Source organism: Esox lucius, chromosome 17 (genome assembly GCF_011004845.1).
Source record: "Esox lucius isolate fEsoLuc1 chromosome 17, fEsoLuc1.pri, whole genome shotgun sequence".
In the NCBI taxonomy this organism is placed as follows: Eukaryota; Metazoa; Chordata; class Actinopteri; order Esociformes; family Esocidae; genus Esox; species Esox lucius.
The window spans coordinates 48,085,399-48,109,933 of NC_047585.1; the positions used below are offsets into that span (position 1 = coordinate 48,085,399).

General features: G+C 41.6%; 3 protein-coding genes across 3 annotated transcripts in view; 1 reads left to right on the forward strand and 2 right to left on the reverse strand.

Moving 5' to 3' along the window:
* Positions 1–303: 303 nt before the first annotated feature.
* lsm3 (LSM3 homolog, U6 small nuclear RNA and mRNA degradation associated) lies at positions 304–4,374 on the reverse strand. Its single transcript, NM_001304105.1, is given in 4 exon segments — positions 304–1,014; positions 2,985–3,080; positions 3,478–3,588; positions 4,328–4,374. Coding segments are annotated over 4 exon segments (309 nt in total). The 5' UTR covers positions 4,349–4,374; the 3' UTR covers positions 304–933.
* A 516-nt stretch (positions 4,375–4,890) lies between these two features.
* zgc:171566 lies at positions 4,891–21,402 on the forward strand. The gene is made up of 8 exons (XM_010864720.4): positions 4,891–5,373; positions 9,539–9,704; positions 16,434–16,518; positions 16,777–16,915; positions 17,449–17,555; positions 18,856–18,946; positions 20,297–20,434; positions 20,833–21,402. Exons 1-8 carry the CDS (start codon positions 5,274–5,276, stop codon positions 20,952–20,954), a joined length of 948 nt encoding a protein of 315 aa, XP_010863022.1. The 5' UTR covers positions 4,891–5,273; the 3' UTR covers positions 20,955–21,402.
* A 152-nt stretch (positions 21,403–21,554) lies between these two features.
* podxl2 (podocalyxin-like 2) overlaps positions 21,555–24,535 on the reverse strand; it is a 29,725-nt gene continuing 26,744 nt past the window's right edge. The window contains exon 9 of the mRNA XM_010864721.3: positions 21,555–24,443. Coding sequence (XP_010863023.2) covers positions 24,189–24,443 — 255 coding nt within the window. The 3' untranslated portion in view covers positions 21,555–24,188. The remainder of the gene's footprint in view (positions 24,444–24,535) is intronic.

Consider the following 24,535-nt stretch of genomic DNA (forward strand, 5'->3'; position numbering starts at 1 on the left):
TGTATCTTCCTTACTCTTACCATCTCCTCCACCAAATGTGTATCCTCCTTACTCTTACCATCTCCTCCACCCAAAGTGTATCTTACTTAATCCTAACTTCTCCTCTACCCAAGCAGAGTGGAAAATTACAGAGGCGTTGAGGCCATTTGGAGATGCTGCAACTGGTGAGGAAGCAATAACAGTGCCATCTGGTGGAGTTAGTACCTAAGGACCCTAAAGTATCCCCATCCACATTAACGAAAAGCACTCCCCCTTGTGGATATCAAACAATATACAGGTAAAACAAATTGCAAAAAACGAGTCGTGGTTAAAAAAAATGTTATCCTAATAAACCAAATGAAATTACAGATAGTCTCCCATGCTCCCTTTCTCAATGCAATAACCTGTCAGGGTGTTGATGTCTTGTTAGATGAGGAATATACCAGTCATTTCAAACCTCCCAGGTCTCATTTTTATTAACATGTTTTTAACTCATCCAAGTGTGCTTCAGACAAAACTTAAAACAAAATGAGAACTGGGGCCTTTTACCTACTGAGGACATTATCTCAGTATAGTTAACATGTTCATTACAAAAATATAAAAGACAAAACTTTGACAGAAACAGGTAGTTACTGTACAGCAAAGAAAATTACATCACAGAGCAACCTGTGAAATTATCCCCCAAGTTGTTACAAATGCTTTTGATATTCAAATCTTAATTGAAACATATGTATTCATTTATTGTATTGGGGAATATCAGTGACTTAATTTCCACTCTGATCCAAATTGAATAACATGTTAATTAATGACTTCTGCATTAACTTAAAACCATTAGTCTCTCAAAATGCCAAATAAAGTGTTAAGACTAAATTATCTGCATCAGCAATTTGTCAACAAAAACCCCTAGTGAAAACAAGCAGTTCCAAGAACATAAAAGAGCAGCAGGACGCGCCGCTAGCCAACCCTCAGCGGAGGAGCTACAAGGACGACACCATCACCTCTCACAAACAACATGGGAATGTTTCTCTTCGTTGACTGGAAAACAGAAAAACACATCAAGGAATTAAATAGCATGTTGGCGCTTCAGTCATAGGACTGAGCCTCTAAAGGGTTCAGGAAATAGTACAATTGGGCCTCTGTCAGACGAGTCTGCAGATTACAACAATCAAGTTAATCACATGTCAACACAAGGCAGAATTAAAGGACAACTAGATTGGGTTGGAACTTTAGTCCAGACAAGCAAGAACTAATATATAGTTTGGATTGAAAATCCCTTTATTGATAGTGACCTGACATTTGTGTTATTTAAACATCTGGATCCAGACTTGTCTATTTCTTCACTAATAGTACTAAGAATGACATTGACCAGAGGCTGTATAAGTCAGGGCTGTAGACAATAGAATATGAAGTACTTGGTAATAATTCCCTGAAATAAATACGAGGGGTCCGCTGTAGAGCTAGGCTTCCAGACATGGCACTGCTCAAGATGGAACAGTGGGCAGGGAAGAGGTCCACAGGGGGGTCCCAAAACCAAATATCATGTCCTGAAACCTAGTCCTGAATTATATCAAACAAATTAGCTAACACTGTAGTCTGATTAGCATTCCTGGATCCTGAATGTTGAAGTGGTCTTAATTACATTTTGCACAATTGATCATAAGCTGATCTGATCGGTCAAAAGACCAAATACTGGATTAGATTTGGCCCGTCTCAAGATCTCAGGTCTAATCCAAAGAGTGAATAGGCTTTTCTACATACTTTTCAGTCACACTGACTTGCTCAGTGATGAAGACACTGAAAACAGCTTATGCACAGGGCCAAAAGCCTTTTCTCTTTATAAAGTGTCACCCAATATAAGACATTTAAGAAGCCATAACAAATATTATGGCACCGCCCCATCGCCACTCCGCCTGCAAACACGCTCCTGTCCATCTCCGCGTGCACACAGATTATCACCACATGATTATCATGGCCAAAAGGAATCACAACGATAATATTATCACGATAACTATAGAAAATTATCTATTGAATAATAATAATGCAAACAGTCAAAATCATCTTCAACTTTGTTTACTGTGTGTTTTGGCAAATGATTTACACTCAAAATACGAGTGCAGAGAGGTGGAAAGAGTCTGTAACCATACAGGGATGAACTTTATTTTTTTATCCCCTGCTGATTTTGTACATTTGCCCACGGACAAAGTACTTGATCCCCAAATATATAGGTGACATGGAAAAACTATCGAAAAACAGTTTTTTTGGAAAAATGGCATTTTCACCTATTTAAAACAATATTATCATGTGTATTATTAATATTTAACATATTAATATCAATATTTCATTTTTTACTAGCAAAATTATCAACACCGGTACATCACGATACCCCTAGTCCAGACGCTCCATTCCATCTCTGTGTGCGCCCACCCACACGCACACACTATTAACCCAATGTGGAGCTGGCCCTGGGGTATTAACCCAAGGTGGAGCTGGCCCTGGGGTATTAACCCAAGGTGGAGCTGGCCCTGGGGTATTAACCCAAGGTGGAGCTGGCCCTGGGGTATTAACCCAAGGTGGAGCTGGCCCTGGGGTATTAACCCAAGGTGGAGCTGGCCCTGGGGTATTAACCCAAGGTGGAGCTGGCCCTGGGGTATTAACCCAAGGTGGAGCTGGCCCTGGGGTATTAACCCAAGGTGGAGCTGGCCCTGGGGTATTAACCCAAGGTGGAGCTGGCCCTGGGGTATTAACCCAAGGTGGAGCTGGCCCTGGGGTATTAACCCAAGGTGGAGCTGGCCCTGGGGTATTAACCCAAGGTGGAACTGGCCCTGGGGTATTAACCCAAGGTGGAACTGGCCCTGGGGTATTAACCTAATAGATTTAATCCGGTGCTGCATACCTAATAGATTGAATCCGGTGCTGCATACCTAATAGATTGAATCCGGTGCTGCATACCTAATAGATTGAATCCGGTGCTGCATACCTAATAGATTTAATCCGGTGCTTCATACCTTATAAATTTCCTCATAGGTTTCCTCATCAATCTCTACTGTCGTAACTGTCTCCTCCACATCTCCCAGAATCATGTTCAAGTGCTGATCGTAAGCCTGGATAAATACATAGCAGACTGCAGGTTATACAACAATAATGTCAATTGGCATTTTTCCACAAAAGACGTAGAAAGGCTTTTTATCAGTTTCTATCTACGTAGATTGGGTCTCAGGTCCCACCCGGCCATGGCTCTAGGGAAACACTTGGGTCCAAACCCTCTCTTTTGGAGGCAGAGGGGGTACCTAATAAAGGTAGGTGTACCTAATAAATCCACAGCTTACATATAGTTGGGGATAATTTGAAATCTAATAATGATTTGACACTGGCAAACATCTAAGCTGAGCAGGATCAGATCAACTACTCACATGCAATCTGCCCCTGAGTTCTCTGTCTTTCCTCATCTTTACGTATATCCTCTCATATAAGCTGAGCAGGATCAGATCAACTACTCACATGCAATCTGCCCCGGAGTTCTCTGTCGTTCCTCATCTTTACGTATATCCTCTCATCTAAGCTGAGCCGGATCAGATCCAGGGGCTCCTCCACTGTATTGGTGGTAGTTTGCTGAAACAAAAGGAACAACAGAAATTAGTCAGATTGCAGTTTAAGGTAAAAAGTAAGCTTTCTTGGCTATATTGTTTATTAATAGTCATTGGATTTAAAATCTGAACAGTAACAATCATTCTACCAGGCGGCTCTGAACAACTAGTTTATTTCAGCAAAGACGCCATTTATATAATTTAGACTTCTACAAAAAAACGCATGTCTTAGTTGCGTTAGGAAAAAACTACTTAACTGTTAAAAACGGTAACACCGGTCGTATGCCGTCCCGATGGCCATGTAAGAAGCTAGGTAGTTACAGTACATAAAACTAAAATAACCTTCTGGTCCGGCGTTTACGGCATAAAACGAGGTATTTCTATTCGAGTCTGGTTTATGTTACCATTCAACTGTAACCGGACGTGTCACAAGTCGCATTTAGGTAGTTCCCTGTAAGCGTACCACAGATTGCAAGTGTAATTTGATAGCCAATCAACAATGTATATTAGAAAACTACCTTTATATGTTTGTTTGGTGCATGTTTGTTTGGCTGCTAACTAGCTGAACATAATGCTAACTTGCTAGCTAGCAACTCATAGCCACTGTTGCCTCCACAATTAATGTCCCACATATCCTTGCAATGGTTCTGCATGTATCGAGTTAAAAATAGGTGTATATTTATATAATTCTACTCGTGCTCACATACATGTTTTGCACAAAGATTGACATAAAACATTAATAAAAACGTTGATTCAACGCCAACCTGTTCAACTTCATCCGCCATCTTTTTTTACTTTCCCAGAATTCCTTGCGGCCAGAAGGTGCGTTGGATTCAGTTGCGAACAGTATTGCCAGATGAGGAGGCTTCAGGAAAATTGTGACATTTTTTATGACTGTGCAGAAAAAATGGGATTGCCCGGGTCGATTTACAGATAGGGTTGTATTGAGACAATGTATAGAGGAAATGCTTTATTGGCGTCCGCGAGGGATTTTTCTGTTTACATTCATTGACATTTGGCAAACCTGGTTGCGAATCACACTACCCAGTTTAAATTACACGCAGTCTACGAGCGTTGCGTTCACATTGTGTCATTTCGTAAAAAAATAAGTGTATGCATGGCATTACCTGAATTTGTGTTTAGTTACTCAGTCCGGTTCCGATTACCTGTCACTGAGAATAGCCCAGCAAAACCACAATGGGTGCGTTGAAAAATATAGGCTATCATTCTGGGTCTACGCATTTATTAAAAATGTAATAGACAGTTATATTAGAATATTGCCCATGAAGAGATACTGTATTTATGAAAGCCCTGTATTACTGTTGCATGCCTATTTTTGATAATATAATATTATTTAAGACATTAATAGTTTCATCAAGCAACGTTTAAAATCAACCAATAAAGCCATGCATGTCGCATGTCCATATTATATATATATATACATCCGCATATGCGTCTGAAACTGACAGGCGCACTGCCATGCGTGTCATCGCCACGCGTGACATAGAATCGGGAGCCGCGAGTCTAAATACCGTAGAATCCAGGGATTAGCGTCACGCAACCGCAGTGGACTACATCATTTTCTGCGTTACGATAGACTCTCATTAACCATCAGTACCCACAGCCCTGCTGACCATTAAGCAAGACAGAAGTATTCGCGAATTATTAGATTTTTTATTTTATGTTGGTGTGGTAAAATCCCTGAAGTTAATGAGTTCTACGGTTGCGGTTCTTGCGGTGCTGGCCGCTTGCCTTTGTGGTGTACCTCTACCGGTGGAGAGTTCCCATCTAAATTACAGACCCATCATTGGTAAGCTGTTCCAATCGATATAATGGGTGGATGTGCATGTTTGTGTAAATTATCCTTATGTAATGTATTTTCTGGAAGGTTCTGCCACTATATTGCACAAAATTTAGCATTACATTTTTAAAAAGTCAACTGTCACCTGAATGGAATTAATTGTACACATTGTATAGATTTGATAGTTTAATAGACCGCTTCGATTTTAGGTTTATCAACACCAGCCACCATTGCAAAGTTAGAAGCTACTCAGTATTTACAAAGGGAGTTCCTTTCTGTATGCAAAACGGCATTCATGAATAACGGCTTCTAGCATAGCAGCAGGTTTTGTAAAAGCCTATACAAATATCCAAAGGAATAGTCTATATGCTAAGCACCTAAATATGCATTTGAAAACTTGGCTGAGTGGGGATATAGGACGAACAATGAGATGACGATGGTCATATATATCAACCAATAGCTGACTTTAAAGGGGAATAACGAAGAATATCTAAATTTATAGATATTCTATTGAGTTAGTTGGACTGTCTCTCTATGCAAGCAACTCTCAGTAGGAGCAGGGGCGAGCTGGCTGATTACACTGGTCTCCACCATTAAAGCATTTTGATAGAAGTTTGTGAAATAATGATTATTCATGATTCATTGTTGACGTGCTGTATGCTGCCCTACAAAAAGCCTTTGAAGCCATAATTGACTCAATGGGTTTTATCCAACATGTCTCAGGTCCAACACACTGCCACAGTCACACCTTAGATTTAGTCCTGTCACGAGAAATAGATATTGTAGATCTAATAATTTCCCCCCAAAATCCTGGATTATCGGATCACTGTCTTAAACAAGAAATCCACTTGCTCTGCAAACAATGAGTTTCAAAAGCTGTACTATAAATTCTTGGACTACAAATAGATTCCTTGATATTCTTACAAGCTCGCTCATCAACGACAGAGTAAATAAATCCGCAAACAATCAAATCGAGGATCTAAACTCAAAACTGTGAAATACTTTAGATACGGTTGCACCACTAAAAACAAAAGAAATACGCAACAAGAAACTTGCTCCCTGGTACACAGACAATACTAGAGAACTCAAGCAAGCCTCCAGAAAATTGGAGCGAAAGTGGCGCTCCACCAAGTTGGAAGTATTTAGACTAGCCTGGATAGATAGTAAACTACAATACTGAAAAACACTCACGTCTGCTCGATCAGCATATTTCTCCAACCTGATTGAGGTGAACAGAAATAATCAAAAATGTCTCTTCGATACAGTTGCAAAGTAAAAAAAAAAGCAACGCTCAACAAGTGAAGTGGGTCTTCACTTTAGCTGTAATGAATACATGGACTACTTTGATGAAAAGATCATCACCATTAGAAAACAAATAATTGACTCCTCCTTAAATAGTTATGGTCCTCAAAATCTCAGTTGTCCTGAGAATGTCATCACCTCTGGGTGATGTAATCCCGATTCACAATGTCAATTTTGTTATATATTTCAATGAAGCATGGAGAAGCCCCAAAATTAGATACTTTGGAAGCATGCGTTTCAGATATTAGGAAGTGGATGACAGAAAACATCTTGCTTTTAAACTCAAGAAAAACAGAAAGGAAGGATGGAACGGGAGATTGATAGACGGATCGGTGCAGCTTCTGCAGTAATGCGGTCGATGTATCGGTCTATCGTGGTGAAGAAAGAGCTGAGCCGCAAGGTCAATCTACGTTCCTACTCTCACCTATGGTCATGAGCTTTGGGTCATGACCGAAAGGACAAGATCCTGGATACAGGCGGCCGAAATGAGCTTTCTCCGCAGGGTGGCTGGGCGATCCCTTAGGGTGAAAAGCTCGGTCACCCGGGAGGAGCTCAGAGTAGAGCCGCTGCTCCTCCACATCGAGAGGGGTCAGCTGAGGTGGCTTGGGCATCTGTTTCGGATGCCTCCAGAACGCCTTCCCGGGAAGGTGTTCCGGGCCCGTCCCACCAGGAGGAGACCCCAGGGAAGACCTAGGACACGCTAGAGGGACTATGTCTCCCGGCTGGCCTGGGAACGCCTCGGTGTCCCCCCGGAAGAGCTGGAGGAAGTGTCTAGGGAGAGGGAAGTCTGGACATCTCTGCTTAGACTGCTGCCCCCGCAACCCGGCCCCGGATAAGCGTAAGATGATGATGATGATGAAAAACGGAAATGGTCATTTTAGGACCCAAGAAATAAAGAGCTTTTTTAGCAGATCTCACTGTGAACCTCGATGGCTGCATGATCGTATCCCAAAAAACTGCAGAAAAACGAATCCATGCTTTTGTTACTTCTAGACTAGATTACTGAAATGCTATACTTTCCGGTTACCCTGACAAATCAAAAAATAAACTTCAATTAGTGCTGCACACGGCTGCTAGAATCCTAACTAGAACACAAAAATGTGAACACATTACTCCTGTACTAGCCTCTTTACACTGGCTGCCTGTTAGGGTTAGGGCTGATTTTAAGGTTTTATTGTTAACCTATAAATCAATAGATGGACTTGCTCCTACTTACCTTGCAGTCATACATACCTACACGTAACCTACGATCGCAAGATGCAGGCCTTTTAATTGTACCTAGAATCTCTAAACAAACAGCCGGAGGCAGGGCTTTTTCTCATAGAGCTCCATTCCTGTGGAATGATTTGCCAATTAAGGTTACAAATGCAAACTTTCAAGTGTTGTGACTCATCACGACAGCACAGTCAATGATTAGGTGTAGCCTGGCCCAGGGGTGTGAAGGTGACCAGAAAGGCTTGATATTGTCCAACCTTTTTGTCTTGCCAGGTGGGCTCTCATCGCCACTGGGATGCCCTCCCTCCAATGCCTCTCGGGGGCGGAGTCACTGACTTGTTGTTGTCTCTCTGTTGCGCCCTTGTGCAATTGGGCTGAACTCTGCTGGCAATACTTGGCCCTCATTCTGGGTGGTTGTGGTTGGTGGGTGTCCCTTTGGTTGATGCTTGGCAATGTGGGTGGATTGATTTCCTGCCTGTTGGGCCCTGTCTGGAGCCTCCCCCGGTGTCGCCGGGCCCCCGTCTCAGTCCCAAGGTCTTACGCTGCTATATTATTGTGCTTGGGGAGTAGTGTCAGTTCTTCTTCTCCACAAAGTTCTCCTTCTCCACTATAAATCCTTGTTGATATGGGGAATACCTTTTCTGAATTTTCCCAGTCTCCTCCCGTTTAGAACTTAGGAGGGCATGATGTCCTGGTCCACATCTGCAGGTACCTGGCTTGGGGGACCTGTTGCTGTCCCTGTCCAGAGTCCTCCTGGTTGTGTTGTTGATCGAGACGATGCCTGACGATTTCAGCTGCCACTGCTGACACCTCCCCCTCCCCTGTGTTGTCCCTGTACTTGTCCATCTTGTCATGCTTCCGATCTGGACTAAGTTTAAATAGACTCTAGACTCAGCCCACACGCATTTATTAATTCTTAGGGAGTTTTTCCTAGCCACTGAAATTCAACACTACTGTTTGCTCCTTGGGGTTTAAGGCCAGGTGTTTTGTAAAAGCACTTTGTGACATCTGCTGATGTAAAAAGGGCTTTATAAATACATTTGATTGATTGATTGAAGTGAAAAACAGATGCTCTCACAGCGAAGTTGGGGAACCCCCATTGATTGTGTTACGTACCATATACATTTTATGTGATAAATGCCAGTTGAGGGTTTTCATTATACCTTGACTAACGTCTCCAAAGACAGCTTTTGGATGTATTGCCCAAACCAAGACACTTGGGAGGTGATAGAAAATCCACGACTGTCATGTATCACATTAATTGCTTGTAACATGGCATCTACCACAATCGATTATGGTTGCCAAGTTTAATGTTTTCTGTGTCAGAGCATTTGTTTTTCACATTGCTTTAGTGGATGGAGAGCTATGTATGTTACCCTCTGGCACTGCACTCGTGCTAGCTCGACCATTCTCTGCCTGAGAGTTGTGTGCATAGAGACAGTCCAACCATTACTTAAAGCGATTTAAGAACTTGATGTTTGCTGTTCCCTTTTAACTCCATATAATTTTGTTATGTTTTTCAAAGAAGTGGGCTTTGTAATGTATTGTGTCTTGTTCAGGCCACAACCTCCTGTTTTTACACTGGACATTACAGCTGCAAAGTAATCCGTTTTTGCATTGAAATGTGAAGTACCCGTATTGTAATGTTATTTTTCAGGAGTCCTTGCTCAGGAAAACATAGTGGGAGACATTCATGCTCAGGGGTCATCCTACATTGCTGCCTCCTATGTGAAATATTTGGAAAGTGCTGGAGCCAGGGTGGCACCCATTAGAACAAACCGAACAGATGAGGAATATGAGAAGATATTCAACTCAATTAACGGGTGAGTGAATTTATTATTACTTATTATGTGATATTACTTATCATAATAAATGTATTTGATTTTACAAAAATTCTTTATAAAATGAACAACATTGGCATGAGCTTTATGGTTTTATGGAGACGGCCAAGAAGAGCGAATGTCTCTTAGTGAGTGAGTGAGTGACTGACTACCCCTTGTTAAATAGCGTGGTTAGAAAAGTGGACCTGCAAACTATAGGGCTCACGTTCGATTCCCCTCACAGTCAAAGCGAAGTACGCATTATGAATTATTCCGTATAGACAAAAACTTTGCTGGCTATAACCTTCAGTATCTACATTATAGTAAGCATGAAATAAAACACTTTACGGTTATATTGCGACTGTTTCTGGTGAATTTTCGAAGTACGAATCTGTGCATGCGTTTTGGGTCAGGGTGGACAAACACTTAGCTGTCTAGAACCTACAGTATTTACGTTACAGTGAGCCTTAACTAAAACTGTATACGGTTATATTGTGACTGTCTCTGGCGTGAAAAAGTTTATCTTCAGTCTCGCTAGAAATTTCTCAATTCTAATGACTATTCTTAGGAAATTAGTAGATACTGGTAAAGCCTATTACTAGCTAATAAGCTGTTAAAACGTGGCAAAAGCCATACAGTTCATAGACGATATTTGTGGTGGAGGTAAACTTAATAAGAAACGTTAGTCAGTTTAACTGTATCAGTGTCATTCTCGAATGGCCAATTAGCTGTTAAAACGGCCAGTGACAAAAGAGGATTTGTTCAGGATAGACAAGACTTCGCTGACTACACGATTCTCCCGTCTTTACACTTCTCCCGTCTTTACACTTCTCCCGTCTTTACACTTCTCCCGTCTTTTCAGTTATCGTCACTTATCAAACAAGCAACCGCAGCTTCAAAATCAAACCCAATATTGTTATAGCTTGTTACGGTCAATGAATGAGCCTGCAACAGTTTGAAACGCAAAACATGTATTTTAACATAAACAAGCAAAGAATTCTTTACAAAAATTTATCAAATGTCAACAACGCGTATATTGAGGGCAGGCATCATCCACTCATCTCTGATCACCTGCCAGCAGAATATGAGAGGAGTGATGGAAAACGAGGGGACAGGAGCAATAAGGGAAAAATACATTAGTACCATATGTATCTACTATCTACTATATCTACTATATATATATATATATATATATATATATATATATATATATATACACCAGGAGGCTATGTTATGCTTGTTTTTTGTTATAAACTGTAATAATAGATTCTGCTTTGCAGTATCTAAACAGAGCTTTACTGTCATCACGGACCACTTGATGTACACAGTCTTTGTTGTACTTCTTGTCTTGGACCACTTTGTTGGCGGGATCGTTTGTGGAAATGCATCTAGTGCTATGTCATCTAATGTCATGAATGATGACTCATCATCGCTGCTGTAATAAGTGTCTATAATATTAAATACCTTTTCCCTACTGTTCATACACCCCATCCTACTCTTTCAAAAATTTTTGCTAGTTTACATTTTGTATATTATTGCCAGGCTTGCCATAGGCCTATATATAATTTCAATACCTCCACCAATATTGCTGCTAGTTAACAGTACTCTTTCTAAATTGCTGCTAGTGTACAGTGTTATGTATATTATTGCTTTCTCTTCTTGCAATATTTTTGCTGTGTATATTTTGCTTCTTAATTCTCACTACGTAGTTGTGTGCCATGTTACCTTTTATTATCTTATTACATTCAATTGTACCTATAATATTCAATAATTCTACCAAATTGCTGCTAATTTACATTGTTATGTATATTACAGCCAGAGGTGGGGGACTCGAGTCACATGACTTGACAATTTTCAGGACTTGTGGCTTGCTTCCCAGGAAGGCGTTCCGGAGGCATCCGAAACAGATGCCCAAGCCACCTCAGCTGACCCCTCTCGATGTGGAGGAGCAGCGGCTCTACTCTGAGCTCCTCCCGGGTGACCGAGCTTCTCACCCTATCTCTAAGGGATCGCCCGGCCACCCTGCGGAGAAAGCTCATTTCGGCCGCCTGTATCCGGGATCTTGTCCTTTCGGTTATGACCCAAAGCTCATGACCATAGGTGAGAGTAGGATGTAGATTGACCGGTAAATCGAGAGCTTCGCCTTGCGGCTCAGCTCTTTCTTCACCACGACAGACCGATACATCGACCGCATTACTGCAGAAGCTGCACCGATCCGTCTGTCAATCTCCCGTTCCATCCTTCCCTCACTCGTGAACAGGACCCCTAGATACTTAAACTCCTCCACTTGAGGCAGGCACTCTCCACCAACCTGAAGTGGGCAAGCCACCCTTTTCCGACTGAGGACCATGGCCTCGGATTTGGAGGTACTGATTTTCATCCCCACCGCTTCACACTCGGCTGCAAACCGTCCAAGTGCATGCTGAAGGTCCTGGCTTGAAGGGGCCAACACGACAACATCATCCGCAAAGAGCAGAGACAAAATCGTGTGGTCCCCAAACCTGACACCCTCCGGCCCCTGGCTGCGCCTAGAAATTCTGTCCATAAAAATTACGAACAGAACCGGTGACAAAGGGCAGCCCTGCCGGAGTCCAACATGCACAGGGAACAAGTCTGACTTACTGCCGACAATGCGGACCAAGCTCCTGCTTCGGTCGTACAAGGACCTGACAGCCCTTAGCAAAGGACCCAGGACCCCATATTCCCGAAGCACTCTCCACAGGATGCCGCGAGGGACACAGTCGAATGCCTTCTCCAAATCCACAAAACACATGTGGATTGGTTGGGCAAACTCCCATGAACCCTCCACCACCCTGTAGAGGGTATAGAGCTGGTCCAGTGGCCTGGACGAAAACCACACTGTTCCTCCTGAATCCGAGGTTCTACTATCGGCCGTATTCTCCTCTCCAGAACCCTGGCATAGACTTTCCCGGGGAGGCTGAGAAGTGTGATCCCCCTATAGTTGGAACACACCCTCCGGTCCCCCTTCTTAAAAAGAGGGACCACCACCCCGGTCTGCCATCCCAGAGGCACTGTCCCCGACTGCCACGCGATGTTGCACAGGCGTGTCAGCCAAGACAGCCCCACAACATCCAGAGACTTGAGGTACTCAGGGCGGATCTCATCCACCCCCGGTGCCTTGCCACCGAGGAGTTTCTTAACCACCTCGGTGACTTCAGCCCAGGTGATGGACGAGTCCACCTCTGAGCCCTCATCCTCTGCTTCCTCAATGGAAGACGTGACGGCGGGATTAAGGAGATCCTCGAAGTACTCCTTCCACCGCCCGACGACATCCCAAGTTGAGGTCAACAGCTGCCCACCTCTACTGTAAACAGCGTTGGTAGGGCACTGTTTCCCTCTCCTGAGGTGCCGGATGGTTTGCCAGAATCTCTTCGAGGCCAGCCGATAGTCCTTCTCCATGGCCTCACCGAACTCCTCCCAGGCCCGAGTTTTTGCCTCCACAACCACCCGGGCTGCAGTCCGCTTGGCCTGTCGGTACCCGTCAGCTGCCTCTGGAGTCCCACAAGCCAACCAGGCCTGATAGGACTCCTTCTTCAGCTTGACAGCATCCCTTACTTCCGGTGTCCACCACCGGGTTCGGGGATTGCCGCCTCGACAGGCACCGGAGACCTTACGGCCACAGCTCCGAGCGGCCGCTTCGACAATGGCGGTGGAGAACATGGTCCACTCGGACTCAATATCTCCAGCCTCCCTCGTGATCCAGTCAAAGCTCTGCCGGAGGTGGGAGTTAAAGATCTCTCTGACAGGAGACTCGGCCAGACGTTCCCAGCAGACCCTTACAGTACGCTTGGGCCTGCCGAGTCTGTCCAGCTTCCTCCCCCGCCATCGGATCCAACTCACAACCAGGTGGTGATCAGTTGACAGCTCCGCCCCTCTCTTCACCCGAGTGTCCAAGACATGTGGCCGCAGGTCAGATGAAACGACAACAAAGTCGATCATCGACCTGCGGCCTAGGGTGTCCTGGTGCCACGTGCACTGATGGACACCCTTATGCTTGAACATGGTGTTCGTTATGGACAAACTGTGACTAGCACAGAAGTCCAATAACTGAACACCGCTCGGGTTCAGATCGGGGGGCCGTTCCTCCCAATCACGCCCCTCCAGGTGTCACTGTCGTTGCCCACATGGGCGTTGAAGTCCCCCAGTAGAACGATAGAGTCCCCAGTCGGAGCACTTTCCAGCACCCCTCCCAGAGACTCCAAGAAGGTCGGGTACTCTGCACTGCCGTTCGGCCCGTAGGCACAAACCACAGTGAGAGACCTATCCCCGACCCGTAGGCGCAGGGAAACGACCCTCTCGTTCACCGGGGTAAACTCCAACACATGGCGGCAGAGCTGGGGAGCTATAAGCAAACCCACACCAGCCCTCCGCCTCTCACCATGGGCAACTCCAGAGTGGTGAAGAGTCCATCCTCTCTCAAGGAGTGTGGTTCCAGAGCCCAAGCCGTGCGTAGAGGTGATCCCAACTACCTCTAGTCGGAACCTCTCAACCTCACGCACCATCTCAGGCTCCTTCCCCGCCAGCGAGGTGACATTCCACGTCCCTAGAGCTAGTTTCCGTGTCCGGGGATCGGGTTGTCTAGGCCCCCGCCTTCGACTGCCGCCCGATCCTCTCTGCATCGGCCCCTTATGGTCCCTCCTGTGGGTGGTGAGCCCACGGGAGGGCGGCCCCATGTCGCTCGTTCGGGCTGGGCCCGGCCGGGCCCCATGGGGAAAGGCCCGGCCACCAGGCGCTCGCGAACGAGCCCCAACCCCGGGCCTGGCTCCAGGGTGGGGCCCCGGCTGCGCCATGCCGGGCGACGTCACAGAACACACGATATCTTTCTTCATTAAGGGGTTTTTGAACCGCTCTTAGTCTGACCCGTCGCCTAGGACCTGTTTGCCTTGGGAGACCCTACCAGGGGCATATAGCCCCAGACAACATAGCTCCTAGGGTCACTCGGGTACTCAAACCCCTCCACCACGTTAAGGTGGCAGTTCAAGGAGAGGGTTACTAATGTAATGAATTCATATTTTGTTTGTCATAATTTGGCCTTGGTTGCATATTATGTTTGGTTTTTTTTCTTGTTAGAAATGTGACCATTATCATTACTGAATATGTCTGGTAAATAGATGTAAGGGCATTTGACAATAACAGTGGCATAGCCAATGTTGATGGGCATCTTAAAATGAGCGGGCATGTAATTATTACACGTATATAATGTCTGTATTAAATGTGCGCATTTTCAAGTGTTTGTGGATTGCGTGTGGAAACTAAAAAGCATTGTGCTTACACCATAAAAGTTAACTTTACTGCATGAAAGGCTAACATGGAGGCGCCGATGTGATTAATAGCACCTAAACATTTCGAAGAGTTTTTTACTCATACAAACAAGAATAATTGATATTACAAGTAATTACATATTAGGCAGTTTTTCAGTGACAATAATTAGTTTATAAGGTTGTTATTATTAGCCCTTATTACATGGATTGGCTGAATTCCAGTGCAGAATGCGTGTTATTTCTTGATAACAGACCGTTGCCATGAAAAACAGCATGTTGTTATGGACGCAGCAGGATTCTAACCAGAGACGGAACAGACTATTTTCTTTAGAGGAAGCAATACAATCGTTTTTAAATCAATAATTTCCTTTTGAAATCAATATTTTGTGTCAAATTATTGATTTATTTGGTAGGTAGCCATGTAATAAGCGGGATAAGGTTTAGCGAGGTGGTTGTTATAGTGAATACAACCCCTTCAGGCTGATTCAAGATCGCTCCGCTTCGTCCCCCCAAAAGATTGTACCACAGAGGAGAAAAATATTTGATTTTGAAATCGAGCTTCGCACCGAGCGCACGTCAGAAACAGAGGACAGTGTGTGTGTGTGTGTTCATCTCTTTAGTACTGTGACTTCACTTGAAACGTATAAGGACTCGACTTGACTTGCTTAGGGTGAACCCTTGACTTGACTTGACTTGCTTGATTTATCTGAACTGTGACTTGAGACTTGACTTGAGACTTGATGGTTAAGACTTGTGACTTGCTTGGACTTGACCATGTGTGACTTGTCCCCATCTCTGGTATTCTGTGGTGTACCCTTACTCTGAAGGTAGTGGTTTTCTGTGGTGTACCCTAACTCTGAAGGTAGTGGTTTTCTGTGGTGTACCCTAACTCTGAAGGTAGTGGTTTTCTGTGGTGTACCCTAACTCTGAAGGTAGTGGTTTTCTGTGGTGTACCCTAACTCTGAGGTAGTGGTTTTCTGTGGTGTATGTTATGGAAATTTTGAACTAAGGTGCATTTAAGAAATGTCTGCTTTTCTATTACCCGGTATGTAACTATTTTCTTTGATTGTGACACACGTCTTTATAAATACCAGCATCACTAGGTACTCCGGCCATCTTTTCCAATGCCTAGATCAAGAAGTGTACCTGTTCTTTGTTCCTTAGGAATGTAGGAGAGGGGGATCTGGTACTTTATATGGCTGATTATAAGGTTACTCATCTGTATAACTTATCAGAACCTATCTATTGTCTGTCCGGATGCTGTAAGAGGGTAGTGGTTTGATAGAGGGGGTTAGGCAAGTTCAATACACTGGAAAATAATGTATTTTACATCTTGAATAGTGTTAAAATCATGATATGATTTAGTCTAATTGTCTGATTTGGATTGATTTATAGTTTAATTGCATGACTGACTAATTCATAATTTATATATTGTTTCACATTGTTTTAGGTTGCTGCTTCCAGGAGGAGATGTAGACCTGCAAACATCCCAGTACAGTCGACTGTCAAAGATATTTTATGATCTGGCTATCAAGGTATATAATGCAGATATTAATTTCATGCCCAACAAAATGCAATTATTTTTTCCTACGTTGTTAATGGTTTTTGAATGAATTGACAACATGGTACCCACAGTTTAAACACATTTCTCTCTCTACCCTTTGACTCTTTGACCTTTCTGTGTTTAAAGATCTGAAGGGACTGGAGAGGTATGAACAGATTAAGTCTTCTGAGCTAGTGCTTCGGTCGATACATGGTTCTTCGTTGTTTGTTGTCCTTCTTTTCTCACACAGGCCAATGATGCGTTTGATTACTTCCCCATCTGGGGCACCTGTCAAGGCCTCCAACAGATGACTGTCCTGACCAGCAGCAGGAACCTTCTCACTCTGACTGACACTCGGGCTGTGGCTTTGCCCCTCATATTCACCCCAGGTCAGAGGCCCTTTAATGGTCACAGGCAAATGTTTGTCTATGAACAGAGATATTACAGGGTTATTATCTGGACAAACTTTTACAAAAGAGCTGATTTTATCCCGCTTCTGCAGGTTACTGAGTGGGTTTCTTTAAATTCTACTAATGGAAGGTTAGATGCACTTGTGTCTTTTAACTAAGCTTGATTAGAAAAATCTACAACAATGACCCAGCCAATTAGTATTATTCTATTTAAAAAACTATAATACTTATTTTTTGACAAAATTGTAGCAACCCTAACTTTGAATACCACTGCATTAGGGATAGACCTGGAGAAAACCATAACACCAACACTGTGAAATGCACTACTGCTGCAAAAGAACTGTCCCAACATTGCAACATTTTCCTCAAAATTATTTCAAAATTACTGGTATTTTGCAACCCTATTTTTAAACATGTTTTTTGTGTTAGTCTAAATGTAAGTTATTTACAGTGATTGGAATAAAGCAAGTAAAATGTCTGGCTGTAATATTTTCACTATCTTTATGACACAGCTTCACAGAACAGCCGTCTGTTTAAGGCCTTTCCCAAAGACCTGCTCCAGTCTCTGTCAGAAGAAAACATCACAGCTAACTTTCACAGCTGGAGCCTGTCACTACAGGTACCGACTGACTTTTCAGCTGACTGACTCCTTACTGACTGTACAGCTGACTGACTTTACAGCTGACTGACTTTACAGCTGATTGACTCCTTACTGACTAACTGAAAAGCTGACTGTTTAATGACTCTACATCTGACTGTTTGAATGGCTGACTGACAGCTATCTGACTGGACTGACTAAACAGCTGATTGCCTGACTGCTTACTGGCTGAAAAGCTGGGTCACACCTGGCTGAATGACTGAACTGACTGAATGAACAGCTGATTGACTGGTTACTGACTGATTTACAGTGTTTTTGCAAATGAAAGTAATCAATGATTGGATAATCACTAATCAGTCAATGTCAATAAGTATTGCTCAACCTACAACCCCATTTCCCAAAAAGTTGAGACGTTGCATAAAATGCAAACATAAACAGAATGCAATGATGTGCAAATCATCATTAATCCCTATTTAATTGAAAATAGTACAAATACAACATCAAATGCTGAAACTGAAAACTTTATTGTGTTTGGAAAAATAAATGCCCATTTTGAATTTGATGCCAGCCACACATTTCAAAAAAGTCATCTTAATGATATTATGTTCCATAGATTATGAGATCCCCAAACTCTTTGCAATTTTACATTAAGAAAGATTATTCTTTAACTGTTGCACTGTTTCCCTACCAGTCTATCACAGAGTGAACCGCTCCCCATCCTCACTTCTGACAGGCCCATCCTCTCTGGAATGATCTTTTAATGCCTAATCATTTTACTTTACTGACCAAATTAGTTGTGTGATGTTCAACCAGGTTTTTTTTCAGCATTAAACAACTTTTCCAGTCTTTTGTTGCCACTGTCCGTCCTAGCTTTTTGGAAACATGTTGCTGGCATCAAATTCAAAGTAGGCATTTATTTTTCAAGAAACAAAAACATTTCTCAGTTTCAACATTCAATATGTTGTCTTTGTACTATTTTCTATTAAATATAGGGTTTAAATGATTTGCACATCATTGCATTCTGTTTTTATTTCTGTTTTACGAAGTTTCCCAACTTTTTTGGAAATGGGGTTATGTATTTCCACCTCACACTATCTCTTTCTGAAGCTAATGTATCTGACAACTAACTCTCTTAGTTTCCAGAGTATACAGTATATAGCTTATTACAACCTATTATGTTCTGCTTGTTGCTTAGTAATTACAGAGCAAGAAATTAGTGACTTGTAGACTGAGATGCATTCAATTGTGTAATTTCCATGTATTACTGTAAAGAAAAATATTCTGAAACCGTCTAACATAACATCATGATTCATATCACCAGAACTACAGTCGGAATGCCAAACTGAAACGTTTCTACAAGGTTCTGACGACCAACACAGATGGAAAGAGAGAGTTTATTTCCACCATGGAAGGTACTGTATTAAACTTACCTATATGTTTCCACAGGACTAGACAAGTTAGTCACAAGGCTGATGTGTTTCTAGGCTGGATGCAGTTATTTACAAGGAAGACCATTATTTTATTTTACTGTAGTATTTTAAGAGCAGGAATTATAGCTAGTCAGGATTGGTGGGCCAGTAATTGAAATATTGCTGGTTTAAATTCCTGAACTGACAGGAGGAGACATCTATAGCTGTGCCCTCAAACAATGCACTTAAACGTAATTGATTCTGTACGTTGCCTTGGATATTATCACTATGGTATAGTGTATTGCTTTCTGATAAATAAGTCTTACATTTTATCACTGAGGTTTAGTGTTTTACAGTAGGACATGAGGCCTTACATATTATCACTGAGGTTTAGTGTTTTACAGTAGGATATGAGGCCTTACATATTATCACTGAGGTTTAGTGTTTTACAGTAGGACATGAGGCCTTACATATTATCACTGAGGTTTAGTGTTTTACAGTAGGACATGAGGCCTTACATATTATCACTGAGGTTTAGTGTTTTACAGTAGGACATGAGGCCTTACATATTATCACTGAGGTTTAGTGTTTTACAGTAGGACATGAGGCCTTACATATTATCACTGAGGTTTAGTGTTTTACAGTAGGACATGAGGCCTTACATATTATCACTGAGGTTTAGTGTTTTACAGTAGGACATGAGGCCTTACATATTATCACTGAGGTTTAGTGTTTTACAGTATGACAAGAGGTCTTACATATTATCACTGAGGTATAGTGTTTTGCAGTAGGACATGAGGCCTTACATATTATCACTGAGGTATAGTGTTTTGCTGTATGACAAGAAGTCTTACATATTATCACTGAGGTTTAGTGTTTTAAAGTAGGACATGAGGCCTTACATATTATCACTGAGGTATAGTGTTTTGCAGTAGGACATGAGGCCTTACATATTATCACTGAGGTATAGTGTTTTGCTGTATGACAAGAAGTCTTACATATTATCACTGAGGTTTAGTGTTTTAAAGTAGGACATGAGGCCTTACATATTATCACTGAGGTATAGTGTTTTGCAGTAGGACATGAGGCCTTACATATTATCACTGAGGTATAGTGTTTTGCTGTATGACAAGAAGTCTTACATATTATCACTGAGGTTTAGTGTTTTACAGTAGGACATGAGGCCTTACATATTATCACTGAGGTATAGTGTTTTACAGTAGGACATGAGGCCTTACATATTATCACTGAGGTATAGTTTTACAGTAGGACATGAGGCCTTACATGTTATCACTGAGGTATAGTGTTTTGCAGTAGGACATGATGCCCTAAATATTTACTCTCTGATTGTAGCCAATCGCTACCCATTCTATGCTGTCCAGTGGCACCCTGAGAAGAGTCCCTTTGAGTGGGTTGACAAGTCAGGCATGGTTCACTCTGCTGCCTCCGTCAGAGCTTCTTTCTATACTGCACACTTCTTTGTTTCTGAAGGTGAGTGACCAGGTAGAGGGCAGTGTGTGTTGGGTTGTCTGTGTATTTGACCATTTATCTGTAGAGAACATATCATTGTGTCCATTCATTATAGTCTGTATAAACCAGATGGTTTGAACCCTTAATGCCGGTTGGCTGAAAGCTGTGGTATATCAGGTATCACACCCTCTTGTGCCTTGTTCCTTAAGTACACTAACCTGGTTCCAGGTGTTTTTAGGTTATTTCCCTGGTTCCAGGTGTTTTTAGGTTATTTCCCTGGTTCCAGGTGTTTTTATGTTATTTCCCTGGTTCCACATATATTTAGGGTATTTCCCTGGTTCCAGAGGTTTTTAGCTCGTAGTATAAGTATGATAATTAAAAACAGTTAGCTAACATCCCATTATTTCTCTCATCATCAGCCATGAAGAACCATCACAAGTTTTCTTCAGCCCATGAGGAGGAGAAAGCTCTCATCTACAACTATTCTCCTGTCTTCAGAGGTCTAAATGGTATATTTATGCAAAATTATTACTTTGATTAGATATCCATTTGATTATAATCCATGTACCTTTGGAAAAATATAGAATGAAATGTAAAATCTCTATTAAATATACATTGGATTTTGAGCTCTTTGTACAGAATGTAGATGTCAAACACGTTTGAATCAGTGGTTATTGCATTTGATTCAAGTCATTGCTCTTGAATGATTGTTGCTCTTTGTAAATTATTTAATTTTTTAAATGTGCTGCTGTTTGATGTTATGATGCATTGTTCTGTAATGGAAAGAGAATTCAAATGTATTGTCAAATCTACTGCCTTTCATGTAAAAACGAACCGGCCTGCATAAATGCAGTAAGCATAGTATTCAAAATAAATCTACTGTATAAAATGCATTATTAGCACTTTTTAGTGTAATCACAAGTTGTTTTTTTTATTGTTTGGTCACCCATGTGTCAAACTACCAGACAATACAGTCAGCATTCAAATCCTTTTGGACTTTGCTTCTTGTCTGTTTAAACCAGTCAACTGACCTCAAGCCATCATCAAAATCTCCTGAATATTTAGCCACATATGCTTCTCTTGTACACTAGATGGTACTAATGTTTAACATATAACACGGTAAGAGCAGACATTTCAACGCAACATTTCCCAAACATTTATTTCATGTAGGATACAGAACAGTGGACAAAAGTAATGGAAGCCAATATAAAAACTATGATATATATAAATAATACTAAAAACTATATTTTACACTAAAAGTAAACAGTAATAAAACATGTTAATCTGTATATCAAAATAAAAATGTGGTAACATTTGGTGCCCTAGTCAGCACCAGGTCAGTATATCAATCAAATTAATTTGAAGTATTCTTCTAATAAAAATAAAATACAAAAACCTTGTTGACACTTACGATTATCTGTTTCAACAATAACATTGACATTTTAACAACACATGGCCGCTTGTTTTGGTGAAATGAGACACTGCAGAAATAACACATTGAACTGACCAGACAGAGAACTTAGGCATGATTCCAGACAAAAGCTTAGTCCTGGACTAAAACATATTCAGTGGAGATTGGACTATTGATTATGATTGACACTTAAGAGGGGCAGGATCCTGAACATCAGGACTTGTTCTCGGAACATTCCTGGGTTGTATTCATTTGGGAATGCAAAGAAAAAATTGTAATACATCTTGCAACGAAACAGGAAAAATAAAACATTCTTATTGGACAAATAAAACTTGCCCATGAGCAAGACAGTTAATGCTAATTGTCCCCACAGGCTCCAGTTTGGAGGAGTTAAGTTTCCTTTCAGTTAGAACAAAATGTTACAATTAAAATAATTGTATCAGAATTCAAATCTTGAAGTCCCTTCTTGGTGAAGTCAGTTTTTTCCTGTCTGATTTGTAATGACCACAAACCTGGACAGATCAACCATCCAAAAGAGATTTTAGAATTTTAAGAAGCACCTAGTGGCAATCCGCTTCTGTAGTCGTGGCTTTTAGTTTAACTCTCCCTTTTAAGGTTGGAGTTTTCTTTGATGCAGTTTTTTACCACATTCAGGCTAGCTGTTGATGTGATTTGTGATTTAATGATTCCAAACAGAGTCAAGTTAATTTTTAAAGTGATTAAGTAATTCTAAACACAGTCAGGCTAAAAGTTGTAGTAATTTAGTGATTCTAAACACAGTCAGACAAACCGTTCTAATGATTTTGTGATTCTAAACAGTCAGACAAACAGTTGTAGTGAGTTAGTGAATCTAAACACAGTCAGACTAACAGTTCTAGTGAGTTAGTGATTCCAAACAGTCACGCTAACAGTTGTAGGCTATGTTAGTGCCATGCATGTTTGTTTGGTGATATTGTTCCCTTTCGAAAGCAAGTCTGTGAAAAAAGCTGAACAATATTCAACCATTTAAAAACATATTCTTAAAACATATTCAACCATTTTGAAGCAGTGTTAACACTGTCAGGCCCTTAATATACATAGTTGACATTTAAAATACAGTCGTTAGCTGCAGTGCCACAACAGAAATAACAGCATGACAAATTATATTACATTCACATTGACAGGCCTGCTATAGGAAATAGCCCAAACATTATTCACTGTGCTTATCATAAATTAACAGATTGTGATAAACATTACATAACTATAACTATTTGTAAATATATTGTTTTCAACAAATGCAAGCATAATAAATATTGCCAGCCTCCCTCTGTTATTCTGCAGTCTGGTTGCCAAATTTTATCTTAATTTAGCCAACCCCTTTTTATTACCATGCCACAGCGGCCAGCCAAAGACGAGCTTTCTAAAGCAATCAGATCAGGCAACCAAGTTAGTTATTTAGCTAATACAGTCATAATTGTAAGGATACTTACAAAAGTCATGAATTTGAAACCTTAGAGATGGATAGAGGACTCAAGTGCCCAAAAGTCTGTGTTTGCCAATAAACTGTGGTCATTAGCAAATATTCCAGAACCACAGATGGCAGTTAAGATTTATACCTCTTCAAATGACACAATCCAAGTTGTACTTCCAGTTTGTTTACCAAGTCACAGAAACAGTAGAAGCATGGCAGTGTGTATTTGCTCATAACAAGCTATAAAGCCCTTACACAGTTCATGCAAACTACATTATGCAGCAACGGAGTGTCATATTTTCTAATAGACTGTAAACAACCCTTTGTTCCAACCTATATATGAATCATTTTATAATGGTACAGGTACAAAGAGTCCTCTATCCTTCACACTGCAGTCAGCTGATCAGATACAGAGCAGCCATTCTAACTAGACATAATAAATCATAGCTAGCCCAAAGCATTTTAACTCTGCAGTCAACATGTTTAATGCAGTATCCTTACGTCCGGTAGTTTATCAACAAACATTCATTCTTGTAACGAAGCTCTGATTCCAAATTCGAACATTCAACGTATCAACATTCTGTATAGAACAGTGTTTAGAGATGTGAATCATGCTTAGTTGCCAAAAAAAGAAAACAGCGCAAATTATTAAGTCCATATCACATAATCATAGTCAATTAATAAAACATCTAACTAGTTTTAATAAGTTGTTTTAGGTTTCTTATTTGACAACCAATGCATTCACATGAGTTTCACAACTCTGATGTTTTGCTTCTTAACCATCAGTTAACCATCTTAGTCCCAGGTCTGTTTGTGCTGTCTTGTCATATGTCACATTGACCACAGAGTTGGCAAGACACCCCAAACAGAGAAGGATCCAGGCTACCATTCCCACCTTCCTCTTCCTCTCCATGCTAGAGATGTGTGTCTTCCTCCAGGCTATCCTCTTCCTCCCCTCCAGGTTTGTTGACCAATACCTGCCAGCCACTGTTCCCCAACTCGCCTCCAGACCCCCCCACTACAGTAGTGTTTGCCGCCAGTCCATTGGTGCTCTGGTTATTCGTTTTTTTTTTTTCCAGCATCTCCGGCTGACCTCCATCTCCTGTCACGTCCAGGGTGGGGTTGTCATGGCAACCATTCTCCACAAAATGGAGCTCTTCAGCTCGGGTCTTTGGTGGAGAAAAAAAGTCAAAGACAGAATTACCACAACAACATTGATTACCTAACAAAACAAAAAAGGCATCTTTCCATTAGTTGGTCT